Source organism: Desmodus rotundus, chromosome 11 (genome assembly GCF_022682495.2).
Source record: "Desmodus rotundus isolate HL8 chromosome 11, HLdesRot8A.1, whole genome shotgun sequence".
Classification (NCBI taxonomy): Eukaryota; Metazoa; Chordata; class Mammalia; order Chiroptera; family Phyllostomidae; genus Desmodus; species Desmodus rotundus.
This window is the reverse complement of record NC_071397.1, coordinates 3,611,028-3,634,620: the sequence shown is the minus strand read 5'-3', so window position 1 is coordinate 3,634,620 and position 23,593 is coordinate 3,611,028. Positions and strand designations below refer to the sequence as shown.

Genomic DNA, 23,593 nt, shown 5'->3' with positions numbered 1-23,593 from the left:
GTATTGTATGTTCACCACCCAAGTCAAGTCTCCTTCCATCACCACTATCCCCCTTTACCCTCTTCTACCTCTCCCAACCCCCTTTCCTTCTGGTTATCACCATGCTGTTGTCTGTGTCTATGAGTTTTTTTCTTTGCTTAATCCCTTTACCTATTTTCACTCACCTCCCTACCCTTCTGACAGCTGTCAGTCTGTTCTCTGTGTCTATGAGTCTGTTTCTATTTTGTTAGTTTATTTTGTTCATTAGATTCTACATATAAGTGGAATGTGCAATGTCATTTTATTCTTATTTGCCGTAGGCATGACAGACGTCTAGTTCATTGCCAGATTAAGTGTAGGAGAAAAGGGCTCATCCTCCAGCCCACCAGCATGGCTCAGTGTTTACCACAATTTCTTTCTTTTTCTGCCTCTACAGTTTAGTTGAGTTGGTAACTAAGCAGTGATCTGGGAAAGGAAACAGCAGGTGAGGAGGTCTGCCACTCTGTCTCCCCTGGTACTCATGGGCCTTTGTGTGTCTTGGTTAAAAATTAACTCAATTGATCAAAAACCTAAAATAAACATAAGACCTAAAACTGTGTTTTCTTAGAAGACACGCTTAATGACATTGGATTTGGCAATGATTTCTTGTATATAACACCAAAAGCACAGAGCAACAAAAGTAAACAACACCTAAATTATGCCACATCAAAATGTTTTAAAAAACTGTGTATCAAAGGATACAGTAACAGAGTTAAAAGGCAAACTATGGATGGGAGGCAATACTTGTAAATGATATGCATGATAAGGGCTTAATATCCAGAATACATAACTGAAACTCAACAACCAAAAAACCCCAAATAACCTAATTATAAAATGGACAATGGACTTAGACATTTCTCCAAAGGAGACATATAAGTGGCCTACAAGAATATGAAAGTGTATTCAATGTCACTAATTGTTAGGGAAATGCCAGTCAAACCACAATGAGACATCGCCCCACATTGATCAAGATGGCTGCTATCAAAAAACAAAGCAAGTGCTGACAAGGTCATGGAGAAATGGAGACCCTCAGGCACTGTTAGTGGGAGTGGAAACTGGTGCAGCCAAGAAGGAAAACGTTCCTCAACAAGTTAAAAATAGAACTACTGACCTGGCCAGAGTGGCTCAGTTGGTTGGGGGTCGTCCTATAAACTGAAAGGTTGCAGGTTAGATTCCTGGTCACTGCACATGCCCTGGTTGTGGGTTCAAGTTCCTGTTCGGGGCACGTGCAGAAAGCAACCAGTTGATAATTCTCTCACATCAACGTTTCTCTCCCTCTCTTTCTACATCGATGTTTCTCTCCGTCTCTTTCTCCCCTTCCCCTCTCTCTGGAATCAATGAATTAAAAAAAAAATTAAATAAAAAATTAAAAAATAGAACTACTATATGACTTGGTAATTTGTTTCTGGGTACATATCCAAAATAACTAAAAGGGTCTCAAAGACATATTTGTAACTCATGTTCATAACAGCATCACTCATTATAGCCAAAATGTGGAAGCAGTCCAGGTGTTTATATACAGGTAAATGAATAAACAAAATGTCATCATTCATAAAATACAATATTATTCACCCTTTAAAAAGAGGAAAATTCTGGCACATGTGACAATACTAATGAACCTTGAGGACATTACACTAAATGAAAAAAGGTATAGTCCTTCCTCCTTTCAAAAATCTATCTTCTTTTTTTAAGTTTCTTAACTCTTTGTTAAAGTTCTCATTGAGTTCATTGAGCAGCCGTATAACGCATGTTTGGAACTCTGCATTGGGTAGATTGCTGACTGTCTCCATTTTATTCAGTTCTTTTTCTGGAGTTTTGTTATACTCTTTCATTTGAGGCATGTTTCTTTGTTTCCTCAATTTTTGGCCACCTCCCTGTTTGTTTCTGTGTATTAGAGCTGGTCTGTCTCCCAGGCTTGGCAGAGTGACCTAATGTAGTAGGTGTCCTGTAGCGCCCAGTGGCACAGCTCACCTGTCACCTGAGCTGGGTGTTCGAGGTGGGCTCCCCCACCCCAGCCTTGTTGTGTGGGGTTTGTTCACTGTCCTTTTGTAGTTGAGCCTTGATTGCTTCAGGCCCGTCAGTGGGAGGGATTTATCCTCAGGCTGATTGGCTTCAAGGACTCTTCTTGACCACTGTGGAGGATCAGCCCTGCAGGGGCCGACCCCACGGAGCAAGATGCACTTCATGGGGCTCTGGTGCCTGAGCCAGATTGTGCCTCAGCCATAATCCCCACTGGTTTTCATAGTCAGAAGTCATGGGGACCTCTCTTTCTGTCACTGGAACCCTGGGCTGGGGGTCCTGGTGTGGGCTGGGATGCCTCGTTCCTCAGAGGGGTCCTCTGCAGAGGGGTTGTCTCATCCGAGTTTTATCTGCTGCATGTGGGTGCAGGACCAGCTTATTCAGCATCTCTGCCCTCCTACCAGTCTCAGTGTGGATTTCTCTGTATATCCCTGGTTGTAGGACTTCTGTTCAGCTCTGTTTCAGATGGTTCTGAATGTGATGGTTCTGTAGCTTAGTTGTAATTTTGATGTGGTTGTGGGAGGATGGGAGTACTGCTTTTCCCTACTTGGCCATCTTGACCAGAAACCCCAAGATCAAGAACCTTAAAAATGTTCCTGCTTTGACCAAGTAATTCTACTTCTAATAATTAAACCTAAGGAAATGTGGTAGAAGCTCACTCACCCAACTCCAAGTTAACCGATGCTCTGCGTTTGTGAATATCCTAAGTGACACTGCTGGATTCCTGCTCTGTGCTGTGGTCCCGCACTCAGCTGTAGCCAGCGGACTGGGCCCTGTCATTGCCCTCCGGCAACGGACCCTGGGGCCACAGCTGCAGCGGAACAAGCTGGACTTGCTCATGCAGGGAGGGAGAGTGCACTCTGGGGGGGGTGTCAGAGCATTCATAGGGACTTCTTATAGGGTTTGCGTTTGTATTAGGCAGTTGGGGGAGTGGTGTGAGGAAGAGGGGCTTTGCTTTGGATTGGGTGTTGTTAGATGGTGGGGAAATTCTCTGGCATCTTAACACATCTTCCCTGGGAGGGCTGACTGGAGAGAGACTAAAGCTGGACCTGCTGGGGAAGTAGCGGTCACTCAGTAGCCAGGAGAGGGGATGTTTGGTGTTCTGTAGGTCACATGGTAGCCTTGATTTTTGTCCATGTTTAGACAAAATTTTTAAGTGTTTCTTGTTTAGTCTCACTTTCTCATGGTCCCAGAGTGACTTGTCTGATGCTGATGTTCGGTGAGAGTATTTCTGTCCAGCAGGGGAGTAAGGTGGCCTCGCTGTGGGCCCCCGGTCAGCCTGAGACAGCGCCAAGGCCCAGCTGGGTCCAGCAGGTTCCAGACACTAAGGGCTGTTTTTCCCTTCCTCAGACTGTTGCTAAGAATCAGTCGAAGCATGTTTGTATCTATTGTACTTTAAGTAATTATATAATTTTATTAGATAGTATACAAAACATTGAAATTAGTGTAAAAAGAGGAATTCTATGAAAACTAAAAGCATTTTTAAAATGGCTGTTGACCCTGGCTGGGTACCCCCACCGGTGAGCGTCATCCTGACACACAAAGGTTGCAGGTTCAGTCTCCAGTCAGGGCACGTACGAGAAGCAACCAGGGCACAAATGAGCGGAGCAACAAATCCATGTCCTTGCCTCCCTTCTACCTCCCTTCCTCTCCCTATCCTCCTTCCTCTCTCTCTCTAATCAATTTAAAATAATTTAAAATGGCTATTGAATTAGGGGGAAGTAAAAAGCAAAGCAGAGGCCATTCACTTTACATTTTGATCAGAAGGATTCTGCATACTGATTGCTTTATAAATGTCTTCTGGTTCAGACTCCACTTTAAAGAAATCCACATTGTAGATGCCAATGAAATGTCACGTGTGATTTCTCTAGTCAAGGTGATACAGAGCTCTTATCTCTGGAGCCACACTCGGAGACAAGGCCTCGGCCTTCTCACACAAGGTTACTGCATTAATGTAGTTTAATATGTTTTCAGTCTAAAAAAATGTTTGAGGTACATACATGTTCTTTTTTTATGATTCTTCATTTAAAGCAACTTTTTAAATTAGCTTACCCTCTGGACTTCTGGTTAAGATATAAGTCTGTATACCTGCCATCATCCATGAGAGTATAAAAGCTCATTGGTGACTTTAAAAGCATCAAGTAGAATATATAGAAACATAAAAACGGGCAAGGTAATACCCAAAGAACATCAGGAGACAAGTTTGGACTTCAACACTGACTCATGTTAGCAAGCATGCGTTTTCTTTTCTAGAAGTTATGAGATGAGGTTGCTGTGTCTCCTTTGAAGGGGACACTTTGCAGAAGAAATGGGATCCAGGACTATCAGCAGGCCCTGAGCATCACATCTTACCTTTTCACTAAAATGAAACTGTGTGTTGCGTGGGTCCAACCTTCTCTGCCAAAGAGTGGACACAAGTGCGTCAGCAATATTTGGGGCATGATGCACTAGTAGTTTTTTAAATTACTAATAGAGCCCCCGCTGGTGTGGCTCAGTTGGTTGGGTGTTGTCCAACAAAGCAAAAGGTCACTGGTTCGATTCCCAGTCAGGGTGCATGTCTGGGTTGCAGGTTCGATCCAGGTTGGGGCATGTACAGAGGCAGCCATTCGAAGTTTCTCTTAATCACATCGTGGTTTCCCTACCTCTCTTTCTCCCTTCCTTCCCCTGTCTCTAAAATCAAAAATTAAAATTAAAACTAAAGAAATTAAGAAAATAATAAGAGATGTGAATATGGTGTCACAGGTAAACACTGTCCTTACCTTCTTCCATGACTACATCAAAATTACACCCAAACTACAGAACAGCCATAACTGAGAACTGCCAGAGGTCTGGGTGAATAGAAATTCAGCTAAGGATATAAAGAGGAAGACACTTTGAGACTGGTCGGAGGGGTGGAGATGCTGGATGACCTTGGCCCACACCCACAATGGTGATTAAAAATTGGGAAGGATATCTCTTGTGTGGAGGTCCCTGTGAGGAGCAAGGGGTCCCAGCCCTGAGTTTCTCTGCTGGAAAGGGAAGTCTCCCTAAACCCTGGCTGTGAAACCAGGGCGGGGGGTTGTGGCTGAGTGAGACAGAGGACTTCTGGAGTTCCAGTGCACTGACTTACTTGTACTCACTTGCTCTGAGCTCCAGAGCTGGAGCAGCAGCTCAAAAGGTGCCCGGGACATACAGGGAGTCCTATATCAGGACAGGAGCTGGGGGGACAGCTTTCTCTCAGACGGAAGTGTGGTAGAAGCCATTGTTCCTTTGCTGAGCCTTCCCCCTGCAGGCACATTGGGCACCATAGCTGAGTCTCTGAAAACCTGGACAATACTGTTTGCCTCACCCTGGCGATTCCCTGAGACCCCACCCATCTTTGAGCCCACCCAAGCCATTTCCAATGGCTTTCCATGCAAATAGTCATGCTGCAGGCTCTCCTAAAATCTCTCAAAGGTTCACAAACCCCCCAAAAGTTAGCATCTGGCTTCAGCGTGCCCTGTACCTCTTGCCAAATCTCCCCAAGCCTGGCACTAGTGGCAGCCAGCATCGGTTCTCAGCGTAGCCTCTCCCAGGCTCCTCCATGCCCGGCACCAGTGGCAACCATCTGCAGATCACTTTGTAGGTCATTCCAGGTGCCCCTGGCAGAACAAAGGAAGCAGCGGAACTTGGCCTGCAGCAGAGCTTCTCTAAAAAAGCCCCAGAAACAACACACTCGGTGGCCAGCTTTACACCACAGCAGAGCACTACCCAACCACCTCTGCAAATGACACACTCAAAGGGTAGACTCAGCAAGCATGAGAGCCCTGCTTAAGTGAGTCCTCCTCTGTGGGGGCAGTCCCTGCACCAAGCTGCTCTACTCTAGTCACAGCTACTCCATACCTTCCATCAGTTTGAGGGTCAACCCCTCCCCTTGATGAGCCAACAGCGATCAAGGCTCAACTACAACAGGAGGGCCCACGAGGGATACACCTGGAGCACCCAGCTCAAGTGTCCAGGGAGACTGCACCCCTGGGCCCCACATGACACCTACAACACAAGGCCACTCCACCAACAGGAGATGTAGCAGCTCAACCCAATACAGAGAAACCCAACATAGGGAATCAGCAAAATGAGGAGACAAATGTATCCCAAATGAAAGAACAGGACAAAACTCCAGAAAAAGAACTAAATATGGAGACAAGCAGTCTATCAGATGCAGAGTTTAAAACTGATTATAAGAATGCTCAGTGAACTCAGAACTTTAACAGAGAGATAAGAAATATTAAAAAGTGATAGAAAATTAAAAAGAACCAGTGAGAAATGAAGAATACATTGGAGGGAATCAACAGCAGATTAGATGAAGCAGAGGGTTCAGTCAGTGATTTGGAATACAAGGTAGCAGAAAACACCCAATTGGAACAGCAAAAAGAATCCAAAAAAGGATACTCAAGGGCCTCTGGGATAACATCGGATGTAACAACATCACATCATAGGGGTACCAGAAGAAGAGAGAGATCAAGGAGCTGAAAACGTATTTGAAGAAATGACGATGGAAACCTTCCCTAACTTGGTGAAGGAAAGAGACGTACAAGTCCAGAAAGCATAAAAATGAACAAACAAAACAGAAACAAACTCATTTATAACAGAACTTTTTATTCCCCACCCAAGGGAATTTTTTCATTGCTTCTACAGAGAGAGGAAGGGAGAGAGAAATACTGATGCAAGAGAGAAGCATCTATTGGTCACCTCCTGTACATGCCCATAGAGGGGATTGCAAACGCCTGGACCAGGGACTGAACCTGCAGTCTAGGTATGTGCCCTCACGGGGAATCGAACCTGCAACCTTTTGGTTGTGGAATGGCGCTCCAACTGAGCCATGCTGGCTGGGGCACAAAGAACATTTTGATGGTGCCAGACGGGAGAGGAGTTGGGAAGATGGGTAAAATGGGAGTAAGGATTAAGATGGGCAAATTTCCAGTTATAAAAACAGTCTCAGGTCCTGACTGGTGTGGCTCCGTGGATTGAGCACTGGAGTGAAGCAAGGGGTCGCCGGTTCGATTCCCAGTCAGGGCACATAAGCATGTGGCTTGTGGGCCAGGTCCCCGGTAGGGATGTGTGAGAGGCAATCACACATTGATGTTTCTCTCCCTTTCTTTGTCTCTCCCTTCTCCTCTCTCTAAAAATAAATAAATAAAATTTAAAAAAAACCCACAAAAGTCTCAGGGATGTAAAGTACAGCTTGAGGAATACAGTCAGTACTATTGTGATAACTGTGGATGGTGTCAGATGGGTACTAGACTTCGTGGGTGATCACTTTGTAAGTTATATGACTATCTAATCACTACTAAGATATGTCAACCATAATTGAAAAGTAAAAAGTTATTTAAAAAATAAGTTAATTTACTTCCAGCCATAGTCCCGGTTGTGTCAGGGAGGAGGTTTTTTACTGTACAGAAAGGTCATGTGAAGACGTGGGTCTGAAATCGTTCACCAGAACTTTATAGCAGTAAAAGAGGAGTGTGAACAGCCTACATGTTTTTAAAGGGGAGTGATGAAATTATGGTATATTTATGTTACGAAATAGTATGTAGTTATTAAGTCATGTTTTCAAATACTATCTTTTAACAAGAAACATGCTCATGTAATATGAAATATGAAGACCAGACTATAAAACCAAAAAACTATGACCAGAATTTTAAGAATGTAAAAATTTACTGTGCACATGAAGTCTGTATGTACAGGGAGAGGCAAAAGTAGGTTTATAGTTTGTGTGGACAGTACTACAATAATTAATAAATAACCATACAAGAATAAACTCTGTTTCGTGTATTCTCAACTGTAAAGCCACTTTTGCCCTACCCTGTATAATTTGAAAGAAATGAACCGAGAAATTAACAGTTTACCCCAGATGCTGAGATTTCAGGGATTTTTTTTATTGTATTCTCACTGCTTTCCTCTACTTTCCAACAGTTCTGTAATGTGTGTGTGTGTGTGTGTGTGTGTGTGTGTTTTAATTGGGGAAATGCTTTTTAAGAAAAGAGCCCCAGTGTTGGCAATTTTAGGAACATGCCCGTGTTGATAATCATTCCAGCTCTTCCCTCTGTGTGTTTTATTCAGTGAGAAGCTTTAATGTTCTCCAATGAGAAGGAAAGCAAAAGCCAGGCATGACTCATTTAGCTTGGGGCTCCTGTGGACTAAATTCAATGGTTGAGGTTTCCAGCTTCTAAGGCCTAGCATACATATCATCTGTGAATTAAACTTTTGCTGATCACACCAACCCTTACTCCAAGGCTAATGCCCCTTGTTTATACACTGTTTCAGTGTTCACCACGCTTTGCTGAAAAAAAAGAAAAACACAGTGCATTTGTGTTTCTCTTCCACTGGCCATACTACATTGCATGTTCCTTGGAAGGAAGAGGGGAATGACCACCTTTGTATTCTTGGTACCTAGACAGACCTTGGCTCCTCAGTAATTGGCTAAACGTCTTGAACAAATGTACAGTAGAACCCCCACAATATAAAAATTTCCTGAAGGACTGTGTAAAGTATTTGTCTTTCTTTTCTCTCTCTTTTTCATTGTTCAAGTACAGTTGTCTCCATTTTCTTCCCACCACTCCCCCCCACCCCAGCCAACGGTGGGAGGTGGGGATGGCTGGGGTGGGGGGGAATAAAAAAAGTATTTGTCTTAATATATCAGTTGATAGTTTTTAAAAAATGTTGCCTACACTAACACATAAGAGTCTTTGAGGAATATCAGTGACAGGAAAGCAGCTTATTACAGCTGACTTTACATTTCCTTTACGGTTCAGGGTTTTTCACAGTAGAACCAGGTGTGGGCAGATAAGTTGGTGCAGCCATTGTGGAAGGGCATTTGGGCAAAATCTGTCAAATTGAAAATGCACAGCCCTGGCTGGTGTGGCTCAGTGGATTGAGTGCCAGACTGAAGCAAAGGGTCGTTGGTTTGATTCCCAGTCAGGGCACCTGCCTGGGTTGCGGGCCAGATCCCCAGTAGGGGGCGCATGAGGGGCAACCATACATTGATGCTTCTCTCCCTTCCCTTCTCTCTAAACATAAATAAAATCTTTAAAAGAAATAAGAAGAAAATGCATATAATCTTTGCACTTCTGGGCCTTTACTCTCCAAATAAACTTGCACCAAGTGGGCAAAGCAGACAAATGTTCTTATTAGAGTACTGTCGGTAATATGTTTCCCAATAGGAGAGTGACTGGCTTATTAAGCAGTCAGCGAGAACAGGGTTGGCCTATTTGTATTTCCAATGGTTATCCTTTATTAAATACATATTACATGCCAGGCACTATGCCATGCATTTGCCATATTCTGTTTAATAATTCTTACAACAAATCTATGGCAGGTACCACTATTATTATGGCAGGTACTAGAATCTATTATTATTTTGCAGATGAGGAAACTGAGGCACAGAAGTTAAATAACTAGAACAAGGTCACACAACTAGTAAGGGGCAGACCTGGTACTCAAATGCAGGCCGTCTGACGTTCAAGCAGGCTGCTCTTTGAACCTCTAAAATGCATAGTCTCCTTTCTGTGGACAGAGAAAGATCAAGATACAGATGGTCCTTGAGATTTGACTGACAATTTCCTACCCTGTAGAGAAGTGATACGCATTCAGTAGAAACTGACTGGGTTAGCATGTGACATTGGGCAGCTTAGGTGCATGAAATGCCTTTTTGACCTATGATGCTTTCAACTGAACCATGGGTGTATCCAAACGTAACCCCAGAACAAGTGGAGGAGCATCTGCTGTGTATTTTGTGAAGAGCAGTTCAGAATGGAATGTGTAGTATGCTGTCACTTGTGTTTGAGTTTTTTAAAAAGCAGCAGCACACCCTGAATGGATGCAAAGGAAACATAACAGTGACTTCTTACAAGGAGGAAATGGGTGACCTTTTTCTTTCACTTTATATCTTTCTCGCATGCTTCAATAACAGGCATATGTTATATAAAACTTTAACTAAAGTAAGTGTATCTGATATTGTGGAAAGTTGTAATACTTACTGAACACGAAGCCGAGTCTTCACGAGTGTCAGATGCTTTATCCCTCCCCTCTCGCGCACCTTACTATGTGGTCCCCCATTTTGGCGTCCACTACAGCCGTCTTCAGAATGGCTTCCTCTGCGGTTCACTGTTTACCTGATCCCACTTCAAATGCTTATGTTTTTGATTGATATAGCACCTTAATTTTGTTATTTTATCCTTTTAAATTACCTACATTTTCTATTGTTTCCCAAAGGATTTGAGACTACTTATTTTAAGATATTATATATGGTAATATAGTTCTGTACTTCAGCAGTAAGATTAACTTTTTGTCTCCTGGAATTAGGAAAAAAATCCTGAATTCTGTAGTGCCAGTGCTTTGACAAAAAGGATACATACCATTTTGTTTTTCTTTTTTCTAAAAAAATAGGTTTTTTCCCTTATGCTAAACTTTAAGAAAATTTTTATTTCATGGACTCTTTTATGCAATTTATTCTTTTTTGGTTGTTTCTTGTTTGTTGTTTTTGTCTAACCAACTAAATTATCAGCTTCCTTAGACAAATTCCATTTTTTATACTATTTTTGTCTCATCTCTGCCTTGAAAATTTTCACTTATTATTATGGTTGAAATTAGAAATTAAGCAACAACTGCAACCAGCCTCATTTCAAAGATTATGTTACTGCCACTTTTCAAAGACTTAATTTTTGAGCAGTTGAGAAATCGATACTTCTGTCCTCCTCAGCAGTGTATCTTCCGATAGCCTTCAAAAAAAAATGGCAATTTATTTCTGTGTGTAGCTTTTACTGAGTTCTTTTGTAGTCCTTACTTCCTACCCAAGTGTCTGGTATAAAGAATTAGAAATTTGTTACAACTTTTGTGTTATGACAGTTAAATCTTTTAAAATATGGCCTATAGCTTTTGTCTAAAAAGAGACAAACTGCCCTGCCTAGGTGGCTCAGTTGGTCCCCCGCAAACTAAAAGGTTGCAGGTTCAATCCCCTGTCAGGGCGCAAACGAGAGGAAAACGATGGATATTTCTCTCTCACAGCAATATTTTTCTCTCTCCCTCCCCCCTTTCCTCTCTCTCTGAAATTAATAAAAACATATTTTCAGGTGAGGATTAAAAAAGAGAGACAACCGGTCCAAAATGGAGTCACTTGTGTTAAGCGCCCCCATCAGCAAACCAAGACTTAATACTAACATATGGTTGTTTTAGCCTCTCACCTTTTCCTTTTTCTTAGGCCAAGTTATCAAGGGATGGGACATTGGGGTGGCTACCATGAAAAAAGGAGAAGTGTGCCATTTACTGTGCAAACCAGAATACGCATATGGCTCGGCTGGCAGTGTCCCCAGAATTCCCTCGAATGCAACTCTCTTTTTTGAGGCAAGTATGTGCGTGATGCTGCACTATTAGCATCTGTCCTACTGTAGTGCTGGTTCTGGAGCAAGAGGCAGTGGAGCAGGAGCTAAGCTAGCTATTGAGAAGGAGATCCAATGTATTTATTTTGGAGCTTGGCTTCTTGAATTGTTTCCCACAATTGCAAGGCGACTGCCAGTGCTTTCTTACAAACGTGTCTGTGGCACAAAAAGGTCTTATCAAAGAAACAAACAAAGGAGCAGGCTTAGGAGTAAGGTTCGGGTGAGTGGTGTGAGTGTGGCGTATTAACATGGGAATGTGGGGAATAATGTTGAAATAGGACTGCATCAAGTTTTAAGGTATTTTCATATGACAAAAGTTTATAACTGTCACAGATCTCAGTAGCCACTGTAGTGGGTGAGAATATGTTGTTCTTCCTGTGTTGAATTACACATATTTGGCCAAACCTGATTTTTAAATTGAGGGAGGAAATTCTTGAAACAGCGTAACTAGGTAAAAACACCCTGAAGTGGTTATAGGCCTGATTTCATAGGATTTAGTCTCACATGTTAAGATGGGAAATCCGTGGATCCGAGGGGGGAAAGTGGTGGTCTCTCGAGTGGGACAAAATATTCACCAGTGCTGGGCCTTCACTTGGTAGCTCTGGCTTTGTGCCCACCAGGCAGTCTTCCCAGTGTTTCCTGGCTGGCTTTGCCCTGCTCCCCACAGGATGTGGTCCCAGATGTGGTCAGTACCTGAAGGTGCTTTCCAGGTGTGGACAAGTGCAGTGTTCTTTTTCTCTCCCCCTTCCAATAACTAAGATGCATAGATCAATATAGAAAAGAGTTTTATTTTGTAAAATGAAAGGAGAATTGGTTGTCCTTGCCTTTAAGTATGTTCAGTCGGCTTTGTTTGATCATTTCTCAGCCAGATCTCCTTCCTTCCTAGATCGAGCTCCTTGATTTCAAAGGAGAAGATTTATTGGGAGATAGAGGCATCATCCGAAGAATCAAACATAAAGGAGAGGGCTACTCGTTGCCCAACGAGGGAGCCACCGTGGACAGTAAGCACTGCTGGGAGAGGGGACTGGTCCTCAGAAGCTGGGTTGAAATGGAGATTTCTTATTTACAATCTGTTTATAGAAATAAATATATTGAAGAATAGTTTTAAATTTGACATTTATTTGATAATGATTTCATTTAGTAAATATTTACTCAACATGTATGTGCCAGGTACTACAAACTCAAAAAAATGAATGAAACATTATCCCATCAATCAAGGAATTCTTCCTGTATGGACTACTTGGTGTGCCAACAACTGTATTAGTTGCCATCCATATTTATTCATTTGGTTCTCACACACCCTTATACAGGAAGATTTATTATCCCAGGATAAGAAAAGTGAGTTTAGAGAAGTTATATGAATTGCCAGTGACAGAGTTACCAAACAGAGCAGTAGGTTGTAATGCCCTTCAGGCCTCACAAAGGCATCTCACTGGCTGTCATCAAGGTAAAAACCAGTTCATCATCTTAGTCCCATCAGCACTGGGTGGTAGTGTTCATTGTATTCTACGTCAGGAGACCTGGGTTCAAGGTCTGAGTTGCCATTTACTGAGTGACCTGAGGGTGGTCTGTTTTTTCATTTCCTGCATTGGGAGTAAGGACACTGCTCTGAGGACTGGGTGGCTGATCCTTCCCCTCCCAGAGCACATGGTGTACACCGTGGGGTTCACTGCTCGGCCATCAGCACTGTAGTCAGCACGCACAGCGGCAGCACACAGCCAGGGCTGGAGGACTAGGAGCGTCTTCACCTTCTTGTTCCCAGCATCACGTGGTGCCTGATACACACTTAGTGTTTGGTGCATGCTTTCTGCATGGATACAGATTTGATGGAGCTGAAGTGCTGCAGAAAAATTGTGAAAAACCAGCAATACTTCCATTAAGGAAAAAGCAAACCACTGCATAAGGATGGCAGCATGAACTACATAAAAGGCATATTTTAAAATAAAGAGTTCATTTAAAACTGCAAACTAGAATAGTTGATTTTCTTCTCTCTCATGTTGTATATACTAGTTTGGACCCTTATTTCATTTCTATGAGTGGCAAATTAGTCCAAATTAGTTGTTTTTTTAAAAGTTGGAATTAGTTAAATAGTGTTTCTGTACATCGCAGTTGAAGTGTTTAGGTAGTTATCATTCACAAGAAGGTTTAGAGTAAATGAAGACGAGCTCAGCTGTGTGATGTTGGAGAAATCCCGAGACCAGGAGTCAGGAGGCAGGACCCCAGCTGCAGCTGGCACTGCTGGACGTGGCCTCTCTAAGCGTTAGCTTCCTCCCTGCACAGCGACGCAGGAAGGGTGGCCCTCTTGGTTTCTGAATCCTGCAGCCCTCAACATTCTATGATAGAATTCTAAATGTTTATGAAAGTTACAGAAATGACAAACTTGTCTTCGTTATATTAGCAAACACTTACTTAAAATGTTTGTGTATAACATGTATTTAAAATTTTAAGTATGAAAAATTTTGAACATGTGCAAAAGTAGAATTTTTTTCCTATAATACAATGACTCCCCACATTCAACAATTTATAATACATGAAAACTGGAGATTTTTGTCAACTAAATTAAAAGGAAAACCTTCTCTAAGTTATGGACATTACCACAAAACTACCCCTGCAGAGTTAACTTTAGAGCAGGCTAAACTAAATCATGCTTTTGATACTGTTGCAGTGGGAATAGTATCCCATTGAAAGTTTTCTTTCAAGTTTTTGTTTTAAATAATTTTTGACTTACAGAAAAGTTGCAAAACTAGTTCAGAGAATTCCTTTATACGCTTCACCCAACGTCCCCTAATGTTAACATGTTACCTAACAGTAGTGCATTTACCAAAGTCAGGAAATTAACATGGACACAATACTGGTGACTTTTCTACCGATCTTACTGGAATGTTAACGGTTGCCACCCTGACGGCCTTTCTCCGGTTCGTGGTCAGATTCAGGACCCACATGTATTTAGTCGTCATGTCTCCTTAGCCCCTCCAGTGTGTGACCATTCATCAGTCTCTGCGTTCCTCGTGACATTAACACTTTGGAAGACAACTGGCCAGATGTTCTGTAGAATAGCCCTCAATTTGGGTTTGTCTGCTGTTTTCCCATGGTTAGACTGAGGTTGCGCATTTTTGGAAAAATACCACGTAAGTTACGTTGTGTGCTTCTCGTTCTCAGGGGGTTCACAGTGTTGGGTGTTTCATTACTGGTGATGTCACTGAGTCACTGGGTAAAGGCGGGTCTGCCCTGGTTCCCACTGCACAGCTACTCTTTTCCCCTCTGTGATTCCTCAGTATCTCACTGGGAGGGGAATACTAGGTGACCGTGCAAGTATCTTCTGTTGTGGAACACCTCCACATGCACTGATTTTAGCACAGTTATTAGTGTGATATTTGCCTAATGGTGGTTTTCTAATTTCCACTGTTTCTTCTACATTTAGTTGGAATTCTGTGTGAAACAGCTACCTCCTCACCCCTGTTTACTTACTCCATTTTTTTATATCACTGTGGACCTGTGGATGTTTATTTTATTCTGTAATTATTATACATTACTATTCTTATTTTATCGTTCAAATTGTGCCACATTTGTCCTTTGGAAGCTCTCCTTCAGCTTGGCTAGTGCATCCTTTTAAGCCCTTCATGGTGTTTTAAGCACTTTTTTACTTTCGACCCCACCGGTGCTCTAGGCCCATTGTGGAATTTCCCTGCTCCGGGTCTAGAATCACCATTTTCCAAGATGCTCTGCGTCCTCCTGTTGGAGAATGGGGTTTAGAAAGTAAGCTCTGAGTGCTGGGTTTACTCATGCTGTGGAACGTAATCGCTTCTAGAACCTCTTAGCAGACAAAGCTGGGAAGTACAGTGTATGTGCCTCCGTACACATGTATACACATCTGTATGTGTTTCTACATTAGTCTGTATTTATACTGAAACTGTGAGTATGTGCTGACACTTCCTATTCCAATTCAACACCACAGGATTGCTCTAGCCCTCTCCCTTTGCTCATTGGAGACTGTTTTCTCCACGACTGAGAGACTTGGCTCTCAGCATTCACAGTATATTTGTCTATTTGCTCAATCATAATATAGACAGGAAGTAGTCTAGAATTACCAATCCGTGCATGTCCTTATGAAAAATAAATTTCCTAAGTAGGAAGTATTTCTGTGTAGTTGCTTTTGTCATTAGTCCTGTGGCAGCCATTGAAAACACGTTTTCCATCTTAGGTGAGGCCTTTTTTTCCTCACTCCCTACAGTATGGTTACACATCTGTCAAAGTTAGGTTCATCTGTTATATTTCCCTTCCATTTGGGGTTCCCTCCACACTCTAACTCATTGCAATTACTCATTTGTTTTTGTGATACATGAAACATTACCATGAAATTCTAATCTGCAGTTAGTCATCCCTTGGGATCCACAGGGGATTGGTTCCAGGACACACCCCACTCCCCGAAACCCCAGAACCTGCAAATAGCCACAATCCGCTCATGCTCAGGTTCCTTATAGAAAATGGTCCTTGCATATAGCCTATGCATGTCCTCCCTTACACTTTAAATCATCTCTAGATTACTCATAATTCCTAATACAAAATAAGTGCTGTACAAATAGTTGTTATACTGTATTGTTTAGGGTATAAGGACCAAAAATAAAAGTCTGTACCTGTTCACTACAGACACCACCATCATACACCTATCTACATAGTACATGTCCGCAACAGTGTAACTTTTCTCTAAATACTTTTCACTCACTGTTGGTTGAATCTGCGGATGCAGAGCTCTCAGATACGGAGGCCAACTTTATACAACAAGATATGCTCAGAAGTGTTACTCTCCCCTCGTCCTTAGTAACCTGTTCCCTTTTCCCCATTATTTCTTCCTGTGGGTAACCAGTCTCATTAGTTTCTGGTTTATTCTTGACTTTCTTTTGCAGATTTGAGCAGATACATGTATTTTTTTCATATCTCTTGGTGCTTTTTGCAATATACTGTGAATGGAATTTTTAAAATGTACTTGAATAATCTGTATAATTTTATTTTCTCTGTTTTTAAATATACCAAAAAGGGCAATAACTAATCTTTTTGTCTCTCATCTTCTTAGATTATACTTTCCCTGGCAATTTTAGAGTAAATGGTTAATTTTTACTTCTCCAAAAGCCCTTTCTGTTTTTCTGGAACTAACCAATTTTATAAGAATTTATCCTACTGTTCTTTATCTATCAAGGTTAAGATGTCCTGCTCTCCTTTTTTGAAAGAAATTGGCTCTGTGAGGGAGGAAGACGGGTGACTTAGACATGGCCCCTGTCAGAAACCAAGATCACATTGTTCTCCTTGAGGTTTCCCCAGACTCATGACTGCTTTACCTGTTTTTGAAGCATCACTCGTACACTTAGGTTCAAAACCAGGTAGAAATCCTAGAACTCAATCCAATTCTACAATGAAAGAGCAAAGACAGTCATCATTCATTATATCACTGTAGATACACAAGTTACAAAGTTTCTGTCACTTCAGTGAGCAGTCAGGGAAGGGGGCCACTTGGGCTTTGGGAAGAATACACTTGGAATATATTTGGAATCTGGATATTTTTATGAGTTTCCAGAAGTTACTTAACCATCTTGAGCCTGTAATTTTCTTGTCTATAAAATGGAAATACTAATCTTTCCCCGCACAGGGTTTTGTGACAATAAATGAAGAAAGGTACCTAGTACATGGTAGACACTTCATTTCTTTTTACTACTCTCTTTTTTTTATGTTTACTTTTTTTAAATATACTTTATTGATTGTGCTATTACAGTTGTGCCATTTTTTTTCTCCCCTTTATTCCCCTCTGCCTTATACCCCCCTCCCATCATCATTCCCTCACCTTACATATACATTCTTTGTACATATAAATTCTTTGGCTTCTACATTTCCCATACTGTTCTTAACCTCCCCCTCTCTATTTTGTACCTACCATTTATGCTTCTTATTCCCTGTGCCTTTTCCCCCATTCTTCCCCTGCCCTGTCCTGGCTGAGAAAACCTTGTGATCTCTATTTCTGTGAATCTGTTCCTGTTCAAGTTGTTTGCTTAGTTTGTTTTGTTTGTTTGTTTTTGTTTGTTTAAATTTGGCTGTTGATAGTTGTTGTCATTTTACTGTACGTATTTTTGTTCATCATCTTTTTCTTAGATGAGTCCCTTTAACATTTCATTTAATAAGGGCTTGGTGATGATGAGCTCCTTTAACTTGATCTTATCTGGGAAGCACTTTATCTGCCCTTCCATTCTAAATTATAGCTTTGCTGGATAGAGTAATCTTGGATGGAGGTCCTTGCCTTTCATGACTTGGAATACTTCTTTCCAGACCCTTCTTGCCTGCAAGGTCTCTTTTGAGAAATCAGCTGATAGTCTGATGGGAACTTCTTTGTAGGTAAGTGTCTCCTTTTCTCTTGCTGCTTTTAAGATTCTTTCCTTATCTTTAATCTTGGCTAATGTAACTGTGATGTGCTTTGGTATATTCTTTCTTGGGTCCAACGTTTTTGGGACTCTTGAGCTTCCTGGACTTCCTGGAAGTCTATTTCCATTGCCAGATTGGGGAAGTTCTCCATTATTTTTTTTCAAATAAGTTTTCAAGTTGTTGCTCTTCCTCTTCTCTTTCTGGTACCCCTATGATTCAGATGTTGGAATGTTTAAAGTTGTCCCAGAGGTTCCTATGCCTCTTCTTACTTTTTTGAATTCTAGTGTCTTCCCTCTGTTCCAGTTGAATGTTTCTTTCTTCCTTCTGCTCCAAATCATTGACTTGAGTCCTGGTTTCCTTCCCTTCACTGTTGGTTCCCTGTATATTTTTATTTCACTTTGCACAGCCTTTACTTTTTCCCCTATTTTGTGACCATACTCAACCATTTCTGTGAGCATCCTGATTACCAGCGTTTTGAACTCTGCATCTGATAGGTTGGCTATCTCATCATCGCTCAGTTCTATTTTTGGAGCTGTGATCTGTTCTTTCATTTGGGCTGTATTTGTCTTGGTGCACCTGTTAGGTTGTAAGGGGCGGTGCTTAGGGATTAGCCAGGGTGGGCAACCCTCATCACTGCGTTGTGGTGCTGTCTGTGGAGGAGGGGTCCAGGAGGGAACAGTGCCGCTTGCTCAGGTCTTCCCTGCTTTCAGTCACTTCCCCTGCTACCCACAAGCAAATTGGGCCCTTCTGGTGCTGATTCCCAGGTGGGTGAGTTTGTGTTCGTTTTGAGACCCTGTGGGTGTCTCCAAGGAACTCCCCTGTGAGTCTGCCAGTTTCTCCTGCCGCCTCAACCCCCACAGGTGTTTTCAGTCAGAGGTTTGAGGCATTATTTCCTCGTGCTGGAACCCTGGGTTGTGTGGTCTGTCTCCCTCCCCAGTTCCTCTCCGCTTATATTCGCGCTACTGTGGGATCGGGCCCTGCTAGCTTGAGGCGGACGTGCCCAGGGCCACTGCCGATAAGCTGTAATTTAAGAAAACAATTAAAGTAAATATACAAAGATAGAGGTGTAGGTAGATACAGTTTCCCTCCTCACACAATCAAAAGAAGGAGAACAACAAATTTAAAAACAACATAACCAGAACTGCCAGAAAATCGAACTGTATAGAAGTCCGACAACCAGGGAGTTAAAGAAGGCACACTCACCCAGACCGGTAGGAAGGGCAGAGACGGGCAGCCAGGCGGGGAGGACTTGTGGCAAGGAGGCAGCTGGAGGACTGGGGCAGGTGGTCCCACATTCGCTCGTGGGGATAAACCAGGAGGAAAACTGGGGAGGAGATACACCAGCCAACCCAGGGTTCCAGCTCGGGGAAATAAAGCCTCAAAACCTCTGACTGTAAAAACCTGTGGGGGTTGAGGTGGCAGGAGGAACTCCCGGCCTCACAGGAGAGGTCGTTGGCGAGACCCACAGGGGCCTAGGACGTGCACAAACCCACCCACCCAGGAATCAGCACCAGAAGGGCCCAATTTGCTTGTGGGTAGCGGAGGAAGTGACTGAAAGCCATCAGAGAGCAGAACAAGTGGCACTGTTCCCTCTCGGACCCCTCCCCTACATCCAGCGCCACAGTGCAGTGAAGGTTGCCCTCCTCCCCACCTGAATACCTAAGGCTCCACCCCTTACCATGTAACATTTATTCGGAGACACAAGAATATGGCTGAAATGAACAGACCAGAGCTCCAGAAAAAATACAACTAAGCAATGAAGAGATAGCCAACTTACTCTCTATATTATGTTTGTATAATTTTTTTCTTTCTTTAAACAGATTAAAGAAAGAAATCCTTGACTCCTCTTTCTCTTATATCCTACATTGAGTCCATCAGCAAATCTTTTTGGCTCTACCAGGGTTGACCTACAAGCCATGATTAATTTATTTTTGTCTTTAATAACAGTCTTCAAATTAATTATATATCTTCTTAATAGTAATTTTATCTAAATCATTTTTTGAGGATTTTTGTTTCTTGAAGAATGAATTTGTGGGCTGAATAAGAAGGCTTTTATGTTTATCGAATAGTGATATTTTGCTTCCTTTCTGTAGCTTGTTTTCTATGTGGAAGACAAAACCTGCACTAGTTTGACGGGATTTATTGTTTCTCAAAGAAATTTTGATTTTTTATTGTCTCTGTCAAGATCCTAATGCTTACTCAATTTTTAGATTCTGTTCTTGTGTGCTTTTTCTTAGATCAATTAAGAGGAGCGTCTTGTAATTTTTATTCAATATTGTACTTTTTCCATTTTAAAAAAGCCACTGTGTTCTAACTATTCTAATTGGTATTATTATGATGACTGTTAGTCATCATACTTTAGTTTAATTGCCAGTAGTGGCTACATTGCTGCTTTTAAGCTTTCCTTTCTTAAAAAGCCAGTCTGACAGAAGGCTCTGAATAGCCACCAGCTCCTCTTCCCCCAACTCCTGATCTCTCACATCTTCTGGTTTTTGAAATTCAGTGCCAGGAGCTGGCACATCCAGGTGCCTTGCCTCGCGGTACCTTCAACCACATTTGCATGCAAACAATGCAGACAGTGGACGGTATTTTCACATGTGAAAATTTCAACAAGATCTTCTGGATTCAGATTGTTGGGAGTACCCTTCCCTTTCACCGGCTTTCCCTCTCGAAATCCCACTGAAGTGAGAGATGGGGAATGTTTTTTAAAAAGAGGAGGAAATCCCTGTTAGTGCTGGAAAACGGAGAATACAAGGAGCGGATCCAAAATTATTGAAGAATTTCTGGAATATGTAAAGTGGATGAAATTGGACTGATGGAAACTAGACTCAGGACACACAACCCAAGACAGGTGTAGAGAAGACCTCCAGAGAGGTACTTCCAGTTCTTTTAAGGAAGCTTGGGCAGAACTCCAAGCTCACAGTCAGCAGGTACAGGGGAGCCAAAGCAGGCTATGGGGCAGTCATCAGGGTTGTTATCAAACAATAGGGAACAGCGGGGCCAGTAAACCTCTAGTGCAGTGGTTCTCAGCTTGGGCTGAATTTAGAATTACCTGAGGAGGTTTTAAAGTCCTGATGCCCAGGCTTCAGCCCAGACCAGTTAACAAAAGTCTCAAACCTCAAAGGATACAACTTCTCAGCGTGTGTGTGTGTGTGTGTGTGTGTGTGTGTGTGTGTGTGTGTGTGGTTTAACTCCCCTAGATGATTTCAGTTTGCAGCCAAGGATTGAGAATTACTACCGTAGAGTCTGGCTGTGATTTTGCTCCCAGGCTAAAGCCGGTAAGGCCAGATTTCTAAAATAAATAAGGGATCTGCCTCAGAAGATTCTACCTATTAGGATTTGGACTAAAGATGAGGATGTAAAGTATCTTTGAACTTTTAAAACAGATGTGGGGTGGAGAGGGAAACAGCAGAGCTGCACTGCAGTAAATATGCTGAATTGTTTTGCTGCTGAAGTAAAACTTTCTCATTCGTCACCAGTGGGAAGGGTGTCCCCAGCCTTTCTGTGCATATTGTGCTCAGCACATAGTAAATGCCCAGGCAATATCTGTGGTACCTTCACCCAGAGATCTCCTCAATTACCCCACCCCTTTTGGGAAAAGGCCTACTGTGGTAGTGTGATTCAGCTGCTTAGAAATTCTGTGCTAGGGAACTATAACCATTTCATCTTGCTTAATCCTTTCTCTGTAATATGATCAGATAATGAAGAATCATCAGCAAATACAATGACAAAGAAAAACCAAGGTGAGATAAGAAGAAATAGAAGAGGACTTTTAAAATACTATCTTCAGAGAAATTTAATAGATATTAAATTCGTAATTCACACAACCAGTTTCTTTGAAAAAGGAAAGGGAGGATAAAGTTTCTGGAAATTAAGAATATGGTTATCACTCTGGCTGAGAAGCTGAGTTGGCTAGAGAGTCATCCTAATAGCCAAGGTTGTGGGTTTGATCCCTGGTCAGGGCGCACGGACAAAAAGCAAACAATGAATGCTTAATATAAGTGGAACAATGAATCGATGTTTTTCTCTTTCCCCTGTTCTGTCTCTAAAATCAACAAATGAAAATTTTTAAAAAGCATATGATTATCAATATTAGAACTCAGAAGAAGGGTTGAAATGCAAAATGCAAAGTTGCAGAATTCTGAATTGGTGATAGGAAAGATAGTTAAGGATATCTCAGAACATAGAACAAAAAATAGGTGTAAGTTGAAAGAAAAATTAGAAGACAAAGATAGTATGTCAAGGATAGACAATGTGCATCTAATCAAACATCCAGAGATTGAAAGGTCCAGTCGACAGCAGCATACAGGACATCCTGCGGAAATACTTTGATTCCGTAGCTTAAAAGAAAATTTTAAACTTTCCTGGGGAGGAACAAGCTGTTGTCAAGGATTGAGAATCAGAATGACATCAGACTTGTTACACGTGATACTAAATACTGAAAGACCACGCTTTGAACATTGTATCTGACTATGAGTATTTTACACCTGGACTTCTGTTCTCAGCCAAATGATCATTTAAATATGAAAAAAAATTAACGTTCTGGAATATGCAGACTCGATGCTCTTTTTGAGAAAAAAATACTGTAGGATATACTGAAATATCAGGAAAAATAAAGTCAAGAAGTGAAGGCTCAGGCATAAGAAACATTAGTGAGCAAAAAAGTGATTCCAAGAATATGACAGTGAAGTTGGATACATTTATATTTAAAGATCCCTGAAGTGGAAGTAATGTCAAAAATAATACTAGTTTAATAGTCTGGAGCTAGGTTCTGTGTCCTTTTTAAAAAAAAAATAATCCTCACCTGAGAATATGTTTATTGACTTTAGGGAGAGAGACACTGATGGGAGAGTGAAACACTGATTGGTTGGCTCCTGTAGGGGGGTCAACTGGGGATCAAACCTGCAGCCTAGGTATTTGCCCTGACTGGGAATCAAGCCCACAACCTTTTACCTGGCCAGGGACGGTTCTTGCTCATTTTAGTAAAATGTGGCACAGATGGGAAATGAAGAGGGGAGGCAAAATTGTCTAAAATGATTTTCTTATTCCAGGAGAGATTATGCTGATTAATTGTTAACAGATAAAATTATATATCTTGAAATGATTTGTGTAAAATGTAATGCCAGGTACTAGTAAGAATAGCATGTAGAATTTCTAACCACCCAATGGGGCGTAGGGAAGTAGAGGAACAAGGAAAATTTGATCAATCCAGTAATGTAAAGAAGGAAAAATAACAAGAAAACATTATATAGAAAACCTAAAATGAGATAGTAGGAATAAAAGAAATCATATCAGTGATTAAAAATGTGTGGATGGGATTCTCATAAGATTTAAATGACAACAAAATCTAGCTGTATGCTCTTTATAAATAAAACACCAAAAAACAAAATGGCACCAGAAATTGAAAATAGAGGGAAGATTTCATATATTCCCACGCTGAGATGGGATACAGCTATGAGGTGTTTCTAGTTTGGTTTTTCACGTGCTTTTGAAGTATTTGTGAATGTCCTGGCAAAGTTTGTCCAGTACGAGGGCAAATTCTTAATGCCATTTTATTATGTGTTTTCAGAAAATAACGTGCTGTGGCACTTGGTCTAAAATGGACAGTGTTTATTTTTTCAAATATTGATGATGTATATAGATCCTTCTCAAAAGGTATCTTTAAGTCTTAAGGTAGAGAAAAATCTTGGTAGAAAATAGGCTTTTTTTAAAAATTAGAAATCCAGCCAATGGATCATTTATTTTAGAATAGTGTTTAA

General features: G+C 41.6%; 1 protein-coding gene across 8 annotated transcripts in view; it reads left to right on the top strand.

The window, feature by feature from the left end:
- FKBP5 (FKBP prolyl isomerase 5) overlaps positions 1-23,593 on the top strand; it is a 95,160-nt gene that overhangs the window by 47,318 nt on the left and 24,249 nt on the right. For all 8 annotated transcript variants that reach the window (XM_053913755.2, XM_053913757.1, XM_053913759.2 and 5 more), the window contains 2 exons: positions 11,252-11,394; positions 12,316-12,430. In XM_053913755.2, coding sequence (XP_053769730.1) covers positions 11,252-11,394; positions 12,316-12,430 — 258 coding nt within the window. The remainder of the gene's footprint in view (positions 1-11,251; positions 11,395-12,315; positions 12,431-23,593) is intronic.